Source organism: Petromyzon marinus, chromosome 37 (genome assembly GCF_048934315.1).
Source record: "Petromyzon marinus isolate PM22_M1 ecotype Great Lakes invasive population chromosome 37, UKy_Petmar_22M1.pri1.0, whole genome shotgun sequence".
Classification (NCBI taxonomy): domain Eukaryota; kingdom Metazoa; phylum Chordata; class Hyperoartia; order Petromyzontiformes; family Petromyzontidae; genus Petromyzon; species Petromyzon marinus.
This window is the reverse complement of record NC_133703.1, coordinates 24,018,608-24,034,302: the sequence shown is the minus strand read 5'-3', so window position 1 is coordinate 24,034,302 and position 15,695 is coordinate 24,018,608. Positions and strand designations below refer to the sequence as shown.

Here is a 15,695-nt window from a genome sequence, read left to right as displayed (position 1 = left end):
CTGTAAGGCCTGAGGACAGTGTTTGAGAACACGGTGTGCTGTGCTGTGCAAGTGCGTTGCCGGGGCTCGTCTGTTCGAACTCTAGTCCGCGATAATGTACTGTATCTGCCAGGGCATGTCGACACCTGCCCCTGCTCCCCATTACACCATTGGCATAGTGTGCCAGTTAAGGTGGCCAAATTGATTAGCAGCAAAAAAGACTGAAAAATGTGCCATTGAATTTAATTTGTAATTTCCATGCTACCAGGCATTCAATTCAATTTCCCACAGCGTAATGAATTAGGATTTCAAGTATGGCAGTCCATATTATGAAAATATAGCTTCCAAGATTAATATCGGCATTGGCTGCTGGAATTCTAACATCCTCGTAGAATGACAGGAAATTCGTGTAAAATCAGAAAGGACATTTGAGATTTATTTCCAGCGACTGCACAAACCGTTGTACTTAGCTTAACCTCACCCTATTCTATAGACTGGTCCCTACCATAATAACGAGGAATGTCCACCAGTAGCTTAGGAGCACCAATGGACACACATGGTTATAGTGAACGAGTGCAGGTCAAAAACAGTAGATCAACAACTTGATTAAAGACAATCACTGGCTTTTAAATGTTTTGGGCAGTGGATAATGGTCATTCTAGAATAGGACAATGCTAAACAGTAGCTATTAGTGCATTTTTAGCTTATACAAATTTGTTCGGTCTTTTTCGGCTGTCCATCGCGAACGATGATGACTGCAGAGAAACCGCAAGCAGCATTTCCCTGTGATCTCGACACCAGCCAGTGAGCGGAAGCATTGGCCACACTGTGGGCAAGAGTTGTTAGTCTGGATATATTGCAATGGCAACAGTGGTAAAGTATCTGCAGAATCTTGATTTGAAGCTTTCGTGACTGCAGGAATGCATACTCTTTGGGTCTTTCCGTAAAGTCACGTAGGTAGAAAAATAAAAGATCAGTGATCTAGATCACAGTGATCTACCTACGTGACTTTACCGAAAGATCCAAATAGTACCTGCAGAATATTGAGATGAGCAACCATCCAGCGACGTACCGTCAATGGCCTTTCCATCGTCTTAGCCTGGATTCTGGGCCCATCTGGCCTGTGGGCGGACACCGGTTCATTTGCACTCCCTGCACAAACTCTAAAAGCTGTGCTACTGCAATCATCTTCCACATGTTTGACCATTACGACACAAGAGTTGTATTTGGTTGAACCTTATCTTTTATTTAATCCGGGTGGCATGACGATTCTTAACAGTGAAATGAGTTCCTTCGTGATCGTGACATTGGTTATTTGATTAAAAAAATACTTAATACACACAATACCAAGCTGACGGAGGTAATAATAATTGGCATTTTTCATTAGCCAGTGCTAATAGACAGTCTTGTACTTAACATGATGCTTATATGCAGGCATATATACATTACAATATTTTAGAGCAGCAATCATACATTTTTAGTGCAAGATATTAAAAAGTATGCCCAGGATATACAATAGTGCAAGCTCTGACGTTGCTGCACTTGCAACATGATTCGTGCAGCAGAGTTCCCAATCAAGAGATCGTAAGGTCGAGTCTCAGTCGGTGCCAAGTCGGCCCCATCATCATCATGCAGAGCTCGTAAAATGAGCATTGCATGGTCAATTTCCACCACTTTCTGCGAAGTCGGTGGTGACTGCTGGGGAGAAACTGTTATCTGTCATTGCAATATGGGATTTCCATTGTTGGTTCTCGAGTACTATTAGAGCTGAGCACTGCACGAAATGCATATGGGGACACTGATTTTCCTTTTGATTTGGCATATCTTTTGTTTGCTGGCAATAATGTGGCGCTAAAGTTAAGCGCAATGTTAGGTTTTTACGTGACAATTTTTAGTATCTTGCTCTTAAAATGCTTTAATTGCGCCACTTTTGAACTGTGCGTGAATAAGATGTGTGTAATGTGTGTATGTACACACAGATACATGTGTGCATGTGACACTGAGTTGTACCACGAATAAATACAGATGTTATGCTCTTCAAGATCGTGGAACACCGTTATACCCGTTTTCCACTGGCACATTTGAGCCGAGCCAGCGTGGTGCCCTCATAGTTTAGAAGGTATTGCACTGTTGAAATCAAACGGTGCTATGCTTGCATCAAAAGTCATCTGAATCTGGCTCGGGTCCAAGGAGGGCTACGGTTGGAGCTAACGAACCTTTAACGCATGTGACTTGTCAGTACAAATCAAATACGGCGTCATCTGTATACGTCTCGATTCTTTAATTTTGCGTGCGACGTCGGCGAGACAGCATGGATTCTGCAATGGAAAAACAATCGGGTGCCTCCTAGCCCACGCCGGGCTGGTTCCACGTGACCCTGGTGCGGCTCGCTTGGTACAGTGGAAGAGAGGTATTTGGGGAGAATATCTGGCACTGATAGAAAACGTTGCCTCCGTCATCTGCACCAAACAGCGGTGCCTGCTGTGGCGCTTTCAGGAGTGCAAGGGAAACGAAGCGCGTCGCTCTTCTCGGTGGCAAAATCGTGCATAACCTTTAACCTTTCCAGAAAAAGAGGCTGGGGTGGTAGGTGTTGTGAATGAGGTCTTGCTGTTTGTTTATTATAGAACAGTGCTGTACTAAAACACACGCCGTGGGATTTTGCTTAACGAGCTAGTGTAATATATATCTTCTTGGTTCTTTCGGTAGTTACGTAGAAGGGAAACAATAAAATAATACAAATATAAAACAATAAAATTCTCACGGCGTTTCGACTGCAACACAAGCAATCATCATCAGGTGTGAAAACCACAACAAGAACATTTTCTTGTGAAAACCACAACAAGAAAAATTTCTTGTGAAAACCACAACAAGATTTTTTTCTTCTTGTGAAAACCACAACAAGATTTTTTTCTTGTTGTGGTTTTCACACCTGATGATGAATGCTTGTGTTGCAGTTGAAACGTCGTGAGAATTTTATTGTTTTATATTTTTATTATTTAGTTTCCCTTCTACGTGACTTTACCGAAAGAACCAAGAATATGAATCCCTGCAGTCACGAAAGCTTTAAATCAAAAGCTAGTGTAAGTTAATTTTAAAAAATAGCAGTATTGTCCAAACATGAATTAAAATAGTGTCCGAAATTTAACATGTCTTTTCTTGTTTGGAGGGTTTTTTTTCACGTGCATATTTTAGAAAATCACATTGTAGGATGTAAAAAAATGTACTGTAGTATCCGATAATTCCACTGGAATTTATTAACTGATTAATATTAGAATTTTGCCATGTTTTATTATGTATTTACAATATTGAATAAGGCGTTATAATGTAACTATGTTTAAGGGGAATCTATGATATTGTATACATTACGATTTCATATCAATTCAGAGAATGTACAAATGCTGCAAGTAAAACATGTACAATGTCGAAATAATAGTGATATTTATTGCAATGCTTTAGCTAAAATTAGTAAGATTGGTGCTAAAAGCAGATAAAAGGGCCATGCATTTTTGGAATTGCGCAAAAATACTGCCATTTTCTTTCACATTTTACATTAAAAAGGTCAAACGTGTGCTGCTCTCAAACAACAGGCAAGCACAATTCCCATCAAACCTTGTGTGCATGTCACGTAACCCGTCACATTGCATGTACAATGCTGCTTTCAGCCTTGCCCAAGCCTCGCGATGGCAGTCGAACCTTCTTCCTGTCTGTTTGTGAGCAGCAACACCTTTGTGTTGATGTTCAATCTGTTAGTTTTCAAGCCTAGCGCACAATTGCTTTTTGCGCTGGCATTTCTCACCATTTACAGAAAGTGTTGCGTTTGAATGGCTCACGTTTGCGCACGTTTAAACCAAAAATGCGAGTTTTGTTCCAAATTATTAATTTCATGGTTGCTGTATTTTTTGTCCCGTCATGCGCTCTGTAAAGGCCCTGGCGAGCGCAGACTCTAAAGTGCCTCCTCCCCCCGCCTAATTTTCATCCCAAAGCGAGCGTCTCATCCCACGCGAGCACAGCAGCGGCACTTGGCTCTTATTCTACTCTAGACCACCAAAGGCGAACATCAAACGAAAAGTCACATTTATCATATTGTGCAAATTTTTCACAGCATAGTGTTCTGTCTCGGCGTAACTACTTTGCTAACACTACCGACGCGAATAAATCTAAGCTACCGTGTACATTATTAGGTATTTCTAAATACATACAATAATAGTACACTTGAATATTTAAATGAACTAATATGCAGTTATACCAGCATATTGCTTCTGAATTAGAATATTAAATGTAAGATTACTAATTACTAATTGTCATTATTTTCTGCGCTTTGTAAAACGTTTTAAGTTAACGTTTAAGTTAGTAAGCTCTGGTGTCATTTTTCTAAAGGAAATGACAATGTGTTTTGCTACAAATGTACAAAGCATGTCTACAATATGCGTAGGTAGTAAGGTGCTTCCAGCTAGCGTTGGAAAATACTGCCCAACATAAATCGGCCAATGGAATGATTAAGTAAAGGAGCACGATGTGTCCTTGATGGCAAGTGCACACCTCATCACACATTTGTCGCTCGTCTCTACGTCGTCTCCATCGACCACCATACCGATGAGAACCAAAACCTTGCTCACTGCATTAAATCAGGATCCATATACAACGCACAATTACGCTTTTTAAATCGATGCACAAATGCCTTGTCATCGTTACTTATATTCATTAGCGACAATTCGGTAGCCTCAAACTTTATGCGTCGCTATTTAAAATGTGCATTTGTAAATATTGCAGGGTTTTCACCACCGAACGCAATTCCTCTCACAATTTGATACCATTTTAGGTAAACGCTCCTGCCGAAGGTAATTATTTGACCCTCGCATTTGGGCAGGTAATCTTTAAATCCAAAATTTGATTTCAAAACAGGTTTTTCAAGGCTAGCTAACTGTACAGTAATTCACTTCTTTGTGTGTGTGTGCACGTATACACATTCTACATGTATTTTGAGTGTGTGTACCCACATTACTAAGTACCCTGCACACAATCCGTATTGAAATGCGTCAAAACAATGCACAGCACCAATGCACGATTTAAGAATAACCCACAGTGCGGCTGCGGTTGCCAATCTCAAAGCGTGGACCGTACAGAGACGTCACTGGCGGTGTTTCAGGTCTTCACCGCGAGGCTACTCCCAAAAGCTGTCCGCTTGCTCGCTCGCCAACCTCGACGTAAGCGCAGTATAAACGCCGCAGATCAACTCCTCGCCTTTCACAAAAATTGTTCTCCATGACAACGTGCTAATATCACATCAGCCCTGTGCTGTGAACGGAGTTAAAAGATAAATCATCTGAGCCATCCGCCTGCTGCGTGTTGACATTTCTTTAAAAGCACCATTGCTGCTGTAAACTGAACGGCCGCTAAACGAATGTTCGTGGTGCAGCGCACCGACCATCGCATTCATAACGCTCACAGCAAATCCAATCGCGTTCACAGCGCTCTATTGAAGCCATTTCGTTGGTATTTTCACGGCACCAATGTAAGAACGCCGTTAGCATTGATGTATTATGAACACTGAGAAACAATACGATGGAACGTGGATGGAATAGATGCTGAGTGAAGCGACTGGCGGTTGCAACGTTTGAGTTTTGTAAATTATCAATTGAACACTTGAAATGCGTGAATTGTATCACTTGGGTAGATTTTTAGCTGTGAGAAGACTTGCCCAATCATATGGAAAGAGATAACACGGCTTGAGAAGTCGTAATGTACTTGTAAAATGGATGGACCCAACCCCACCATGGGAATGAGATATGCCGGGAGCCGTAATACAGTTGAGCTTTGTCCAACGTTCAATTGAAAATGGAGCATTGTGGGAAGGGCTACCCCCAACCCATGTTTAAATCATACAATTGCAGGGTCCATCCAATGCATTATATCCATGAAGAATAAGCAGTTAAAGCTTGAATATCTATTATCTGACTGATGGATTTGCTTCGAAGTGACCTTATTGAGTCCAACGGACTTGACTCAACAGTATTGGAATTGATCAATTCAATTCGTATTCTTGATCAAGCAGGCCTCAGAAGGGGGGCAATCATGCAATGTTTGCGTTGCGAATCATCGCAGAAACGTCTGCAGTAAAGTATCTCTAGTGTTCTGTTCCCTCATAGAAGTACAATATACTCATCTCTTAAGCTTCAAATTAAAATGCTTTTATGCTTGATTGTAAAAGAACGCCTTTTTAACGTCTTTGACTGCAGAGAGCAACCTGAACTCTTTGTTTCTATTCTTAGCTCTTTCGGTAAAGTCACGTTGAAGGGAAACAATTAAATACAATGCTGCCATATCTGCAAAAAGAGCCTCAACGTTTTAATGAGCCGATTGTTAAAATTTCTGGACGTAGTTTTTATGTTAACTCGCATGTGGCAATGCACAAAATGTGCACACTGCCATGTCTAATGTTAGGGACTGCTTAATTTGAAGACTGACTTTCAACTACCTTGTAACAAGTAGAACACGTGCCATGTGAAGACGTTTGTGGTCGTGATGGCGAGTGTGGAATGCATCCCTTTTGTCCTTGTTAATATATCGGTGGTGTTTGTTGCTGTAGACTCTGGTTCAGAACACAACTTTAATAACTCGCGAGACCAAACATTTCCAATTGCGTTTGGAAAAGTTCTTGAGCAATTTCCCTGCCAAGCTGAAGATGCTTGGTATGCGATTTTCATTTCTGGTAATTCACAGTCGTTGGCAAATTAATATCTAAATTCAACATGAATAAGCAGACAATATTCCCCCTTAAATCTTGACTTAAAGCTTGCGTGACTGCATGAATATAAATATTCCTCCTTGCCGTATTTGTCTCCACATAGAAGATTTAGGTCGGGTAAGTGAGCTTTCAATGAGTTCTGGTAATATCCAACCTCTCACAACAGTATTTGTCACTTGAAGTTGCCGATTCATTGTCAAATCAGAGCAAAAACACTGTTGGCTTCATGAACAATTATAGTTTTACTAAATGTATTGTGCTGATGAAGACTTAATATTTCTAATGAAATATCTTTAGTTATTTCCACCTCCCCGACATATTGGTTTAAATGCCCTACTCAAGGTGTGTTATACAATTGGCAGCTGTAGCCCGCTAACTTAGAGGCAGGGTTGGTGGGCCACTCAAGAGATGGGAGCAGCAATGTGTATTGCAGCATCTACCTTGCGGGTGGTTGGCTACATACGATGCGGAAGAAGTTCAACATGCATGCATATTTAAATTTCTGATTTATCTGTGCAGAATTTCAGCATCATATATTGGTGTAATTTTCTAACAAACTATCTTAAAGCTAGGTCATTAAGGTATCTTGTTGTTTTCCTGGGTGTTTTATTACGACAGTGGATTGTTTCAACATACTATAAATGGCAACAGTATGGAACAGGGTCCCAATTTAATACGTTACTGCTGTATTTTCCAGAACATACAATTAATATCAATAGCATGGACTTTAAATGGATCTCTGACCTGTTGTAAGTCTTGTTCTTGTATTGTGCTTCTGTCTTGGTGATAGATATTTCTTGACCTGAGGTTATAGGGAAATAATTTGATATGCCCTCTTGCACTTAGCTGAGAACTAGATTATTGCAGATAACTGACCTTCCTCACCCTTGTTGTGTATCACATTATAAAAATAAAGGATCCTAAATGAGAATGTTATAATAATAAAACTAAATATTTACCAATGACGGCCTCACTAAGTCTCAATACTTTTACAGCAGAGTCCTGAAAATTGGGATGTTTGACCATGTGAGGAGAAACTGGAGTGCCCTAGAGACACGAACCACAACGCAAACGAGGGTGACACTCAGCACTGCCATCTCCTGGCCACCTTACAGCCTCTAAACAACCAACACCTGGCAAGCCCTAGGATCACCAAAGGGTTGGTGACTTAGCTAAATGTGCCTTACAATATTAGTCATTCTCGGTGATTTGGTCATAGATATTTCCAGGACTCATGGAAAGTATCTAACAATGTGCAAATAGCATAATTTTAAGCTTGGTTACCCGACCAAAACTACACGATCACTGTGGATGCTATCCTTTATTACGATCCGACTCCATTTAAGTTCCATGTACAGTCAGGGAAAAAAGTATTTGATCCCATGCTGATTTTGTACGTTTTCCCACTGACAAAGAAATGATCAGTCTATAATTTTAATGGTAGGTTTATTTGAACAGTGAGAGACAGAATAACAACAACAAACATCCAGAAAAACGCATGTCAAAAATGTTATAAATTGATTTGCATTTTAATGAGGGAAATAAGTATTTGACCCCCTCTCAATCAGAAAGATTTCTGGCTCCCAGGTATCTTTTATACAGGTAACGAGCTGAGATTAGGAGCACACTCTTAAAGGGAGTGCTCCTAATCTCAGCTTGTTACCTGTATAAAAGACACCTGTCCACAGAAGCAATCAGTCAATCAGATTCCAAACTCTCCACCATGGCCAAGACCAAAGAGCTCTACAAGGATGTCAGGGACAAGATTGTAGACCTACACAAGGCTGGAATGGGCTACAAGACCATTGCCAAGCAGCTTGGTTTCCCTTCTACGTGACTTTACCGAAATAACCAAGAATATAAGGTAACAGTTGTTGCGATTATTCGCAAATGGAAGAAACACAAAATAACTGTCAATCTCCCTCGGCCTGGGGCTCCATGCAAGATCTCACCTCGTGGAGTTGTAATGATCATGAGAACGGTGAGGAATCAGCCCAGAATTACAGGGGAGGATCTGGTCAATGATCTCAAGGCAGCTGGGACCATACTCACCAAGAAAAAATTGGTAACACACTATGTCGTGAAGGACTGAAATCCTGCAGCGCCCGCAAGGTCCCCCTACTTAAGAAAGCACATATACATGCCTGTCTGAAGTTTGCCAATGAAGATCTGAATGATTCAGAGAACAACTGGGTGAAAGTGTTGTGGTCAGATGAGACCAAAATGGAGCTCTTTGGCATCAACTCAACTCGTCGTGTTTGGAGGAGGAGGAATGCTGCCTATTACCCCAAGAACACCATCCCCACCGTCAAACATGAAGGTGGAAACATTATGCTTTGGGGGTATTTTTCTGCTAAGGGGACAGGACAACTTTACCGCATCAAAGGGTCGATGGACGGGGCCATGTACCGTCAAATCTTGGGTGAGAACCTCCTTCCCTCAGCCAGGGCATTGAAAATGGGTCGTGGATGGGTATTCCAGCATGACAATGACCCAAAACACACGGCCAAGGCAACAAAGGAGTGGCTCAAGAAGCACATTAAGGTCCTGGAGTGGCCTAGCCAGTCTCCAGACCTTAATCCCATAGAAAATCTGTGGAGGGAGCTGAAGGTTCGAGTTGCCAAACGTCAGCCTCAAAACCTTAATGACTTGGAGAAGATCTGCAAAGAGGAGTGGGACAAAATCCCTCCCAAGATGTGTGCAAACCTGGTGGCCAACTACAAGAAACGTCTGACCTCTGTGATTGCCAACAAGGGTTTTGCCACTAAGTACTAAGTCATGTTTTGCAGAGGGGTCAAATACTTATTTCCTTCATTAAAATGCAAATCAATTTATAACATTTCTGACATGCGTTTTTCTGGATTTTGTTGTAATTCTGTCTCTCACTGTTCAAATAAACCTACCATTCAATTTATAGACTGATCATTTCTTTGTCAGTGGGCAAACGTACAAAATCAGCAGGGGATCAAATACTTTTTTCCCTCACTGTAGGTATTTCAAATTCCTAAAACGATTTGTGGCGTTAATCTCGTGCGTACTCAGACCCACGTTTGCAGGTGAAGTCTGTTGTCCCGGTCCTTTTCTCACGTAACGGCAGCCATTGTTGTTTGTTTTTCCTGAATCCCATAATTGATGGCAGATGGCGTGCGCCGAGCAATTATGCATCAAATATGAATTCTTCCATCGCATGGACGAATCGACAAGAGGGGAGACCTGAAGCGCGGCAGAACGATGATAGGACACCAACACGCTTTTGTGCGGCATGGCAGTCAAACTCGCAGCAGAAAACGTCACCTTCCTCTCTCCACCCACATCTACTCCTTCCCTCGCCCTTCACACCACACGTGTGCATTCACGTCGATCTTTGTCTTTGTAGTATGGAGTGGGCACGTAGTATTGCACACACTGTGCTGCATTGCAATACCAAGGTCTAGATTCAATTCCAACCTATTCAAGGCCTTGAAAAGGTCAACTTGGGTTTAAATGAGTGCCTAGTGCAGTGTGTAAACAACACTGGGAGACGACAGAGTAAATAAGCACACAGAATAGTGCATCTCCTTCATATATAGCTGTCCTTCCACGTACAAAATGAAATATTTTTTTACACTTGCCATCAACCACAACGACGTGTGGGAGTGCAATAATTTCGGCAGCATTGATTCAATACAAGCAAAACTCTGGACCGGTTTTGACAAACACATGCCGAGCCAGGCTTGCTTGAAACGCTGCTGGTGAACTGTCAGATTATAAGATATGGGTCCTTGTTCGACACAATTATATAATACTGTACAGGACACACTACTAATTGGCTTTGTTGTGGAGAATATACGTAATAAAATAAATAAGCAAGCAATACGCTGCATGTCACTCCACTTAAAAACAAGTCTTTTTTTTACACTTGTGCACTCCCACAATGCCCATTCTTGTCCTTGCTAATTAAAAACCAAAAAACTTAACTTATATCCGACATACAACTTAGCAATGTGAATGTTTGAATGTGTGTGTGTCTGTTTGCCTTCATAGGTGCTCGTGAACAGCACTAGTCAAAACAGCCTGAAAAGTCTGGACGGGGGAAGATCTTTGTCCTATGTTTTGTTGTCTATTTGTGAAAAATATTTGGGTCTGTAGACTAAGAACAGTTTCTCTATTGGTCAATATCCAGAGTCAACCACCTGGTTTCATTTTCCAGTTGGGTCCTTACCCTCTCACAAGGGTCGCTGTGTCTAAGTGCTATAATTATTAACGCAGGCTTTTTAAGAATTCTAATTAAAACTTTCTCATTGCTTAAATGTATCTCCCCCACTATATATATATTTTAAATAACTGCAAAATAAACTTGTAACAGACAGAAGACATTATTACATTGCAATACCGCACTCTATTCCAACTATCAAATGAATCCACTCTTTTTTATATATTCTACATTCCGAGCTCTCCTCACGAGAGATGAAAATAGATTTCTTCATACTTTTTGAGGAAGGCAATTACTCGCAATTATCAATTACCAATCATGGCTCTGGCAGCCCGTGTGCAGTAGATAGCTTCCATTTTTAAATGCATTACTAGTGTTGCCGTAAAACTCAATACCAGAGCTGAGTGATAAATATGGAAAACTTGGGCCATCTCTCGGCGCTGTGGCATCCCCCTTGGTTATCAGCTATAGATCATACGTCTGTCTCAACAGTGGAGTCGACAACCATTCACCGCTGGCCTCAGTCGGAACACAATTCGGCCACAACTGGAGCTGTCTCAATAATGTATTAGAGTACAAGGACACGCATTGAAAAAATACTCGTTCCACCTGCGTCAATGCTGCATTATACAGAAACACACAGAGGGTAACGTCTTGGACACTGGGACACTGGGCCCCTGCCCAGACCAAAACAAATTTTTCTTTATTTTACCAGGGAAGACCTAACGAGCTAAATAGCTCTTTTTCAGAAGAGACCTGGTCACAAATGATAGCTCAAGAAAGTGGCTTATCACGTGGAAATTTAAAGCAGCCAAATACCCCAAACGCATGTTTCTAAATGTGGAGGGAAAAACCGGAGGACCTAGAGAAAATTCCATGCAACCATGGGGAGAACACGCAAAATCCAAATATACAGGCGTCGGGATCGAACCCACAATCCCCTGCATACGAGCGAGGGAGTTCACATCTTACCACCGCGAAGCAATGCTCCAGCACAGACGTTGGCCACTTGTGCATTTTCCTGTTATGAGGTGCTTTCATTGAACAAGTTGTGAGTTTTAATCTGATCTGCTCTTGTAGACCACTGCCAAATTGGTCCCTTGAATGTTGCGTTTCACTTCTCGTAGAAGTTACGCGCAGCAGCATGTACCATAGTAAACCTCGCAATGGCAGGTTCCAGTCTTCCATCCACCAGGTGCAGGTGTTATTTTGTTTTAATTGCCCTGGAAAGTCTGCTACTTGAATGGAGAATAGTCTTCGAATATTGATCCATGTAACTTTTTTTTATAATCAAGGATCCAGTTAATTTTGTATTCTTGCATCGTCATGAAATTTGGGAAGCTGGAGAGTAATGGATACACCACGTCAAGTGTTGATCTTAGAAAGGTGACATCTCGAGCCACGGTTTTCTAATCAGCCTCACCGCACACAAAGTGAGCCATTTATTTTTAAGGAGCAGTCCCTTGGGCTTGAGGGAGGCAATGAACGTAGAGAGAGGCACCGGCTCGTCTCATCCTCGCAAGCTGAGTAGTACAACAAATGTGAAGCGGCTTTCTTTGAGCGCCAGCGATCCACGGTGTTGCATTCCACCGTGTGATGTGGAGACAACGCCGTTTGTTGTTTTCGACAAGAGTCATTGCGGAGCATTTGCCAAAGCTAACCTAAATACTGAAGCAGCAAATACACTGTGCAATCAGAATTTTTTCACACGCGATAGGTTCCCTCCCCCCCCCCCCACCTGTGTGGGCATGAGAGAAACCAACAACGTTGAGCCACCCAAAAGATCACTCCAGCAGCAGCTCCTCACCGCCGCACGAAAGTGGCAATATCATACAGTCAAATGCATTTTTAATTTTGTTCACTACTTGTTGACAGGGCAATCGGAGAAATGTTACAATTTTACAATTGAAATTTCGTAAATTGGGTAGGAACAACATAAAGTCCAGTTGAGTTCTGTTCATGAATTTATCTTGGTCATTCTGATCATTATGGTGATATAGACTGTCTATTGAGCTCTGATCGGTATTTGTGCTAGATGTCTTGTAGCTTCCGATTTTAAATATAGATGGACTTAAAGTTTCCTCTTCTGTCATTTGAATGTGGTTGTCGAAGCATTACGGGTTTGTAAATTCTGCAAAGAGATTCTACAGTGTGTACGACAGCATGGTGGGGACTGGATATGCTAACTTATAATAAACGGTTGGTTTGGTCGTTTTTACTTTAGGCGTCGGCACGTTTCCAAAGTGGTAGTTGTAACGGTCGTTTTGGGCCACCATCGTAAAACGGTGTTGTCTAGCCGCCACCACCTGTCTGGTCGGAGATGAGGATGGCCTGGCGCTCCGGACACGGCCCCTTGGCCGGCATTTGCACCATGAGGAAAGGCTCCCGGCTGCTGCCTTTGCCCAGTCCTCCCCCAACACCGCCGGCGTTGAGGCCTCCCTCGTACCGGCCCGGCTCCACCACCATGCTCTCCTGGTCCTCGGAGGGACACGATGCTCGCTGCAGGCGCAGGTAGCACCAGCAGCCGCAGATGAGCGCGCCGAGAGCAGCGATGGCTATCAGGATGACAATGACCGTCACCACGCCAGTCGTGGGACTGTGGTCCATGGGCAGCATCGCGTCAGGGTTCGCAGGTGGCGTGGGCTAGTGAGGAGAGTGAGTGGTGAGGGAGATTGAAGAGGATGTTAGCCAGTTGAGGCTGTGCGCCCGACTGTATTGCGCCAGACGCTGTCCCTCTGTTTTTTTTTCAGGAAAACTACCGACCGATTCCTTGGTAGTTGTCTGTTGTAGTTCTCCACGTCTTTTATTTACGCATGGCAGTCTTCGCTAAGTCCATTATCAGCATCGTTTGGTTTTTGTTTGCTGATGTTTTGCGCGATGAAGTCTAAAATTTAAATATGTGTTTACTGTGATGGAGTCGAGGAATAGAGGAATGGCACAAGGTCATTGTGTTTGGATGATTACTTCTGGCTTCTCCTCCTGAAAGACATAAAAAAAATGTTCACTGTTAGTCATGTTGTGCAAATATCTGCTTGGCATACAGATGTCTTAATAACCAGCGTTTTTTCTTGTGCAGTCAGGTATAGGACAACAATACCTTCTTGAATCATTTACTCCCTGAGTTTGGCAGTCCCTTGACCCAGCAGCCATCTGTGCGTTTAACTCGTTACCCCTGTTAAATTTCGACTCAAGACCTTCATCTCTTCCTAGGACTTTACTTTCTTTTTATATTTATAAATACATAAGTGAATTTGCCTCCTTTCCGCAGAATGCTCATGTCCCCACTGTTCTGCACAGCTTTTTGAGATGCGGTTGCATTTGGACGCAACATGAATCTAAATCGTTTTGCATTGTATTTGTTGTGCCTATCCAAATATATTCCATTTGCTGGGTTCAAATAATGCTCTCTGCCTAAATGCAGTCAACTGAAAAGCTTTCACCCAAATAGTGTTCATAAAAGTCAAGAGGAATGCTGTGCATGCCCTCTCTGAACCCGTTCCCAAAATTCAGTGAAATGCAAAATGCTTTGCGCTTATGCCAATGTATATTTTTACATTGGCAGAAGTGCAGTGTAATTTAGAAGGCATGCCGAACGAATACATAAGTGTTCTTCATTGCAAAGCCCGCAGGCCACTGGTGGCCTATAGTGCGATACCTGACGTGCGGCCCCGACAATACACAAATGTCAAAACACCCCATCATCGTGCTGTCAAACCCAATGGTTTCAAATGTGTGGCAATCCCCCTCTGAAAATTAGTGAAAAACACCGCATTATAAAGACGCACTCGTTACATACAAAATGCTTGCCACAAATTAACCACAATACCTTGCAGATCTCGTTAAGGAGCATAAAAAATTACGCGACCTCCAGTCATCCTCGCAGCAGCAGCATTTGGATAGCCATCTTACAAAGACGGTGACTGCATCGCGCACTTTCAGATGCGTTTCTGCGGCCATCTAGAACGCTCTTCCAATATTAGGAAGCCACTAAAGCTATCTGCTTTTAATCTAGATTGAAACGTAATGTCTTTGAAACCTATTTCTCTTTTAGTTTCTCCTTCCCACGCACCTCCGATTAGCATGGTTGGCTACATACGGTGTGAATTAAGTTCAATATTAATACTGCTGCGGTGTAGATTTTTATGATTGTGCTGCACAGTTCCTGAAGCTGCTAGCACTTGCAGCGAAAGACCCATCAGGAGAGATAATGTATATTTTTTGTGTGACTGTATAACACATTTCTACAAATTAGCAAACGGTAATGTTTGTTTGCTCAAAGTTAAGTGATACATCTTCTTGGTTCTTTCGGTAAAGTCACGTAGAATGGAAATAAAATAATAAATAATAAAATAATTAAATTCTCACGACGTTTCGGCCACAACACAAGTGGCCTTCTTCAGGTGAAGAAACAGGTCTATCCAGAAGACAGAGCTTGAATGAACGCTGTCAGGCAAGGACCGCGTCTTTTAAAGCTGTGTGGGCGGAGTTGAATTAGCATGTTACCAGCCCCACCTCCGGAGCGGAGGAACGTATAAACCTGCAAAAAGATTGGTAATTATTGAATAATATTCCCTGATTTTTAAGCACACATCATAACTATGGCTGATGCTATGATTTTTTTGTGTATAGAAATTCACATTCACTTTGCAGAACTATTTCCTATAAGGATGAAAGATCCAAATGTTACGGAAAGTCTTAATTTTGTGTTGACTTAAAACACTTCTACTGTGACACTTGTTAACACTCTCCTTAACTCCAATTGGTGGCACGAAGTATGTA

General features: G+C 42.1%; 1 protein-coding gene across 1 annotated transcript in view; it reads right to left on the bottom strand.

Moving 5' to 3' along the window:
- Nucleotides 1-1,199: 1,199 nt before the first annotated feature.
- The window catches only part of LOC116949573 (stannin-like), a 56,161-nt gene continuing 41,665 nt past the window's right edge, over nucleotides 1,200-15,695 (bottom strand). Inside the window, exon 2 of the mRNA XM_032967008.2 lies at nucleotides 1,200-13,895. Within this exon, the coding sequence (XP_032822899.1) occupies nucleotides 13,209-13,532 (324 nt within the window). The 5' untranslated portion in view covers nucleotides 13,533-13,895 and the 3' untranslated portion in view covers nucleotides 1,200-13,208. The remainder of the gene's footprint in view (nucleotides 13,896-15,695) is intronic.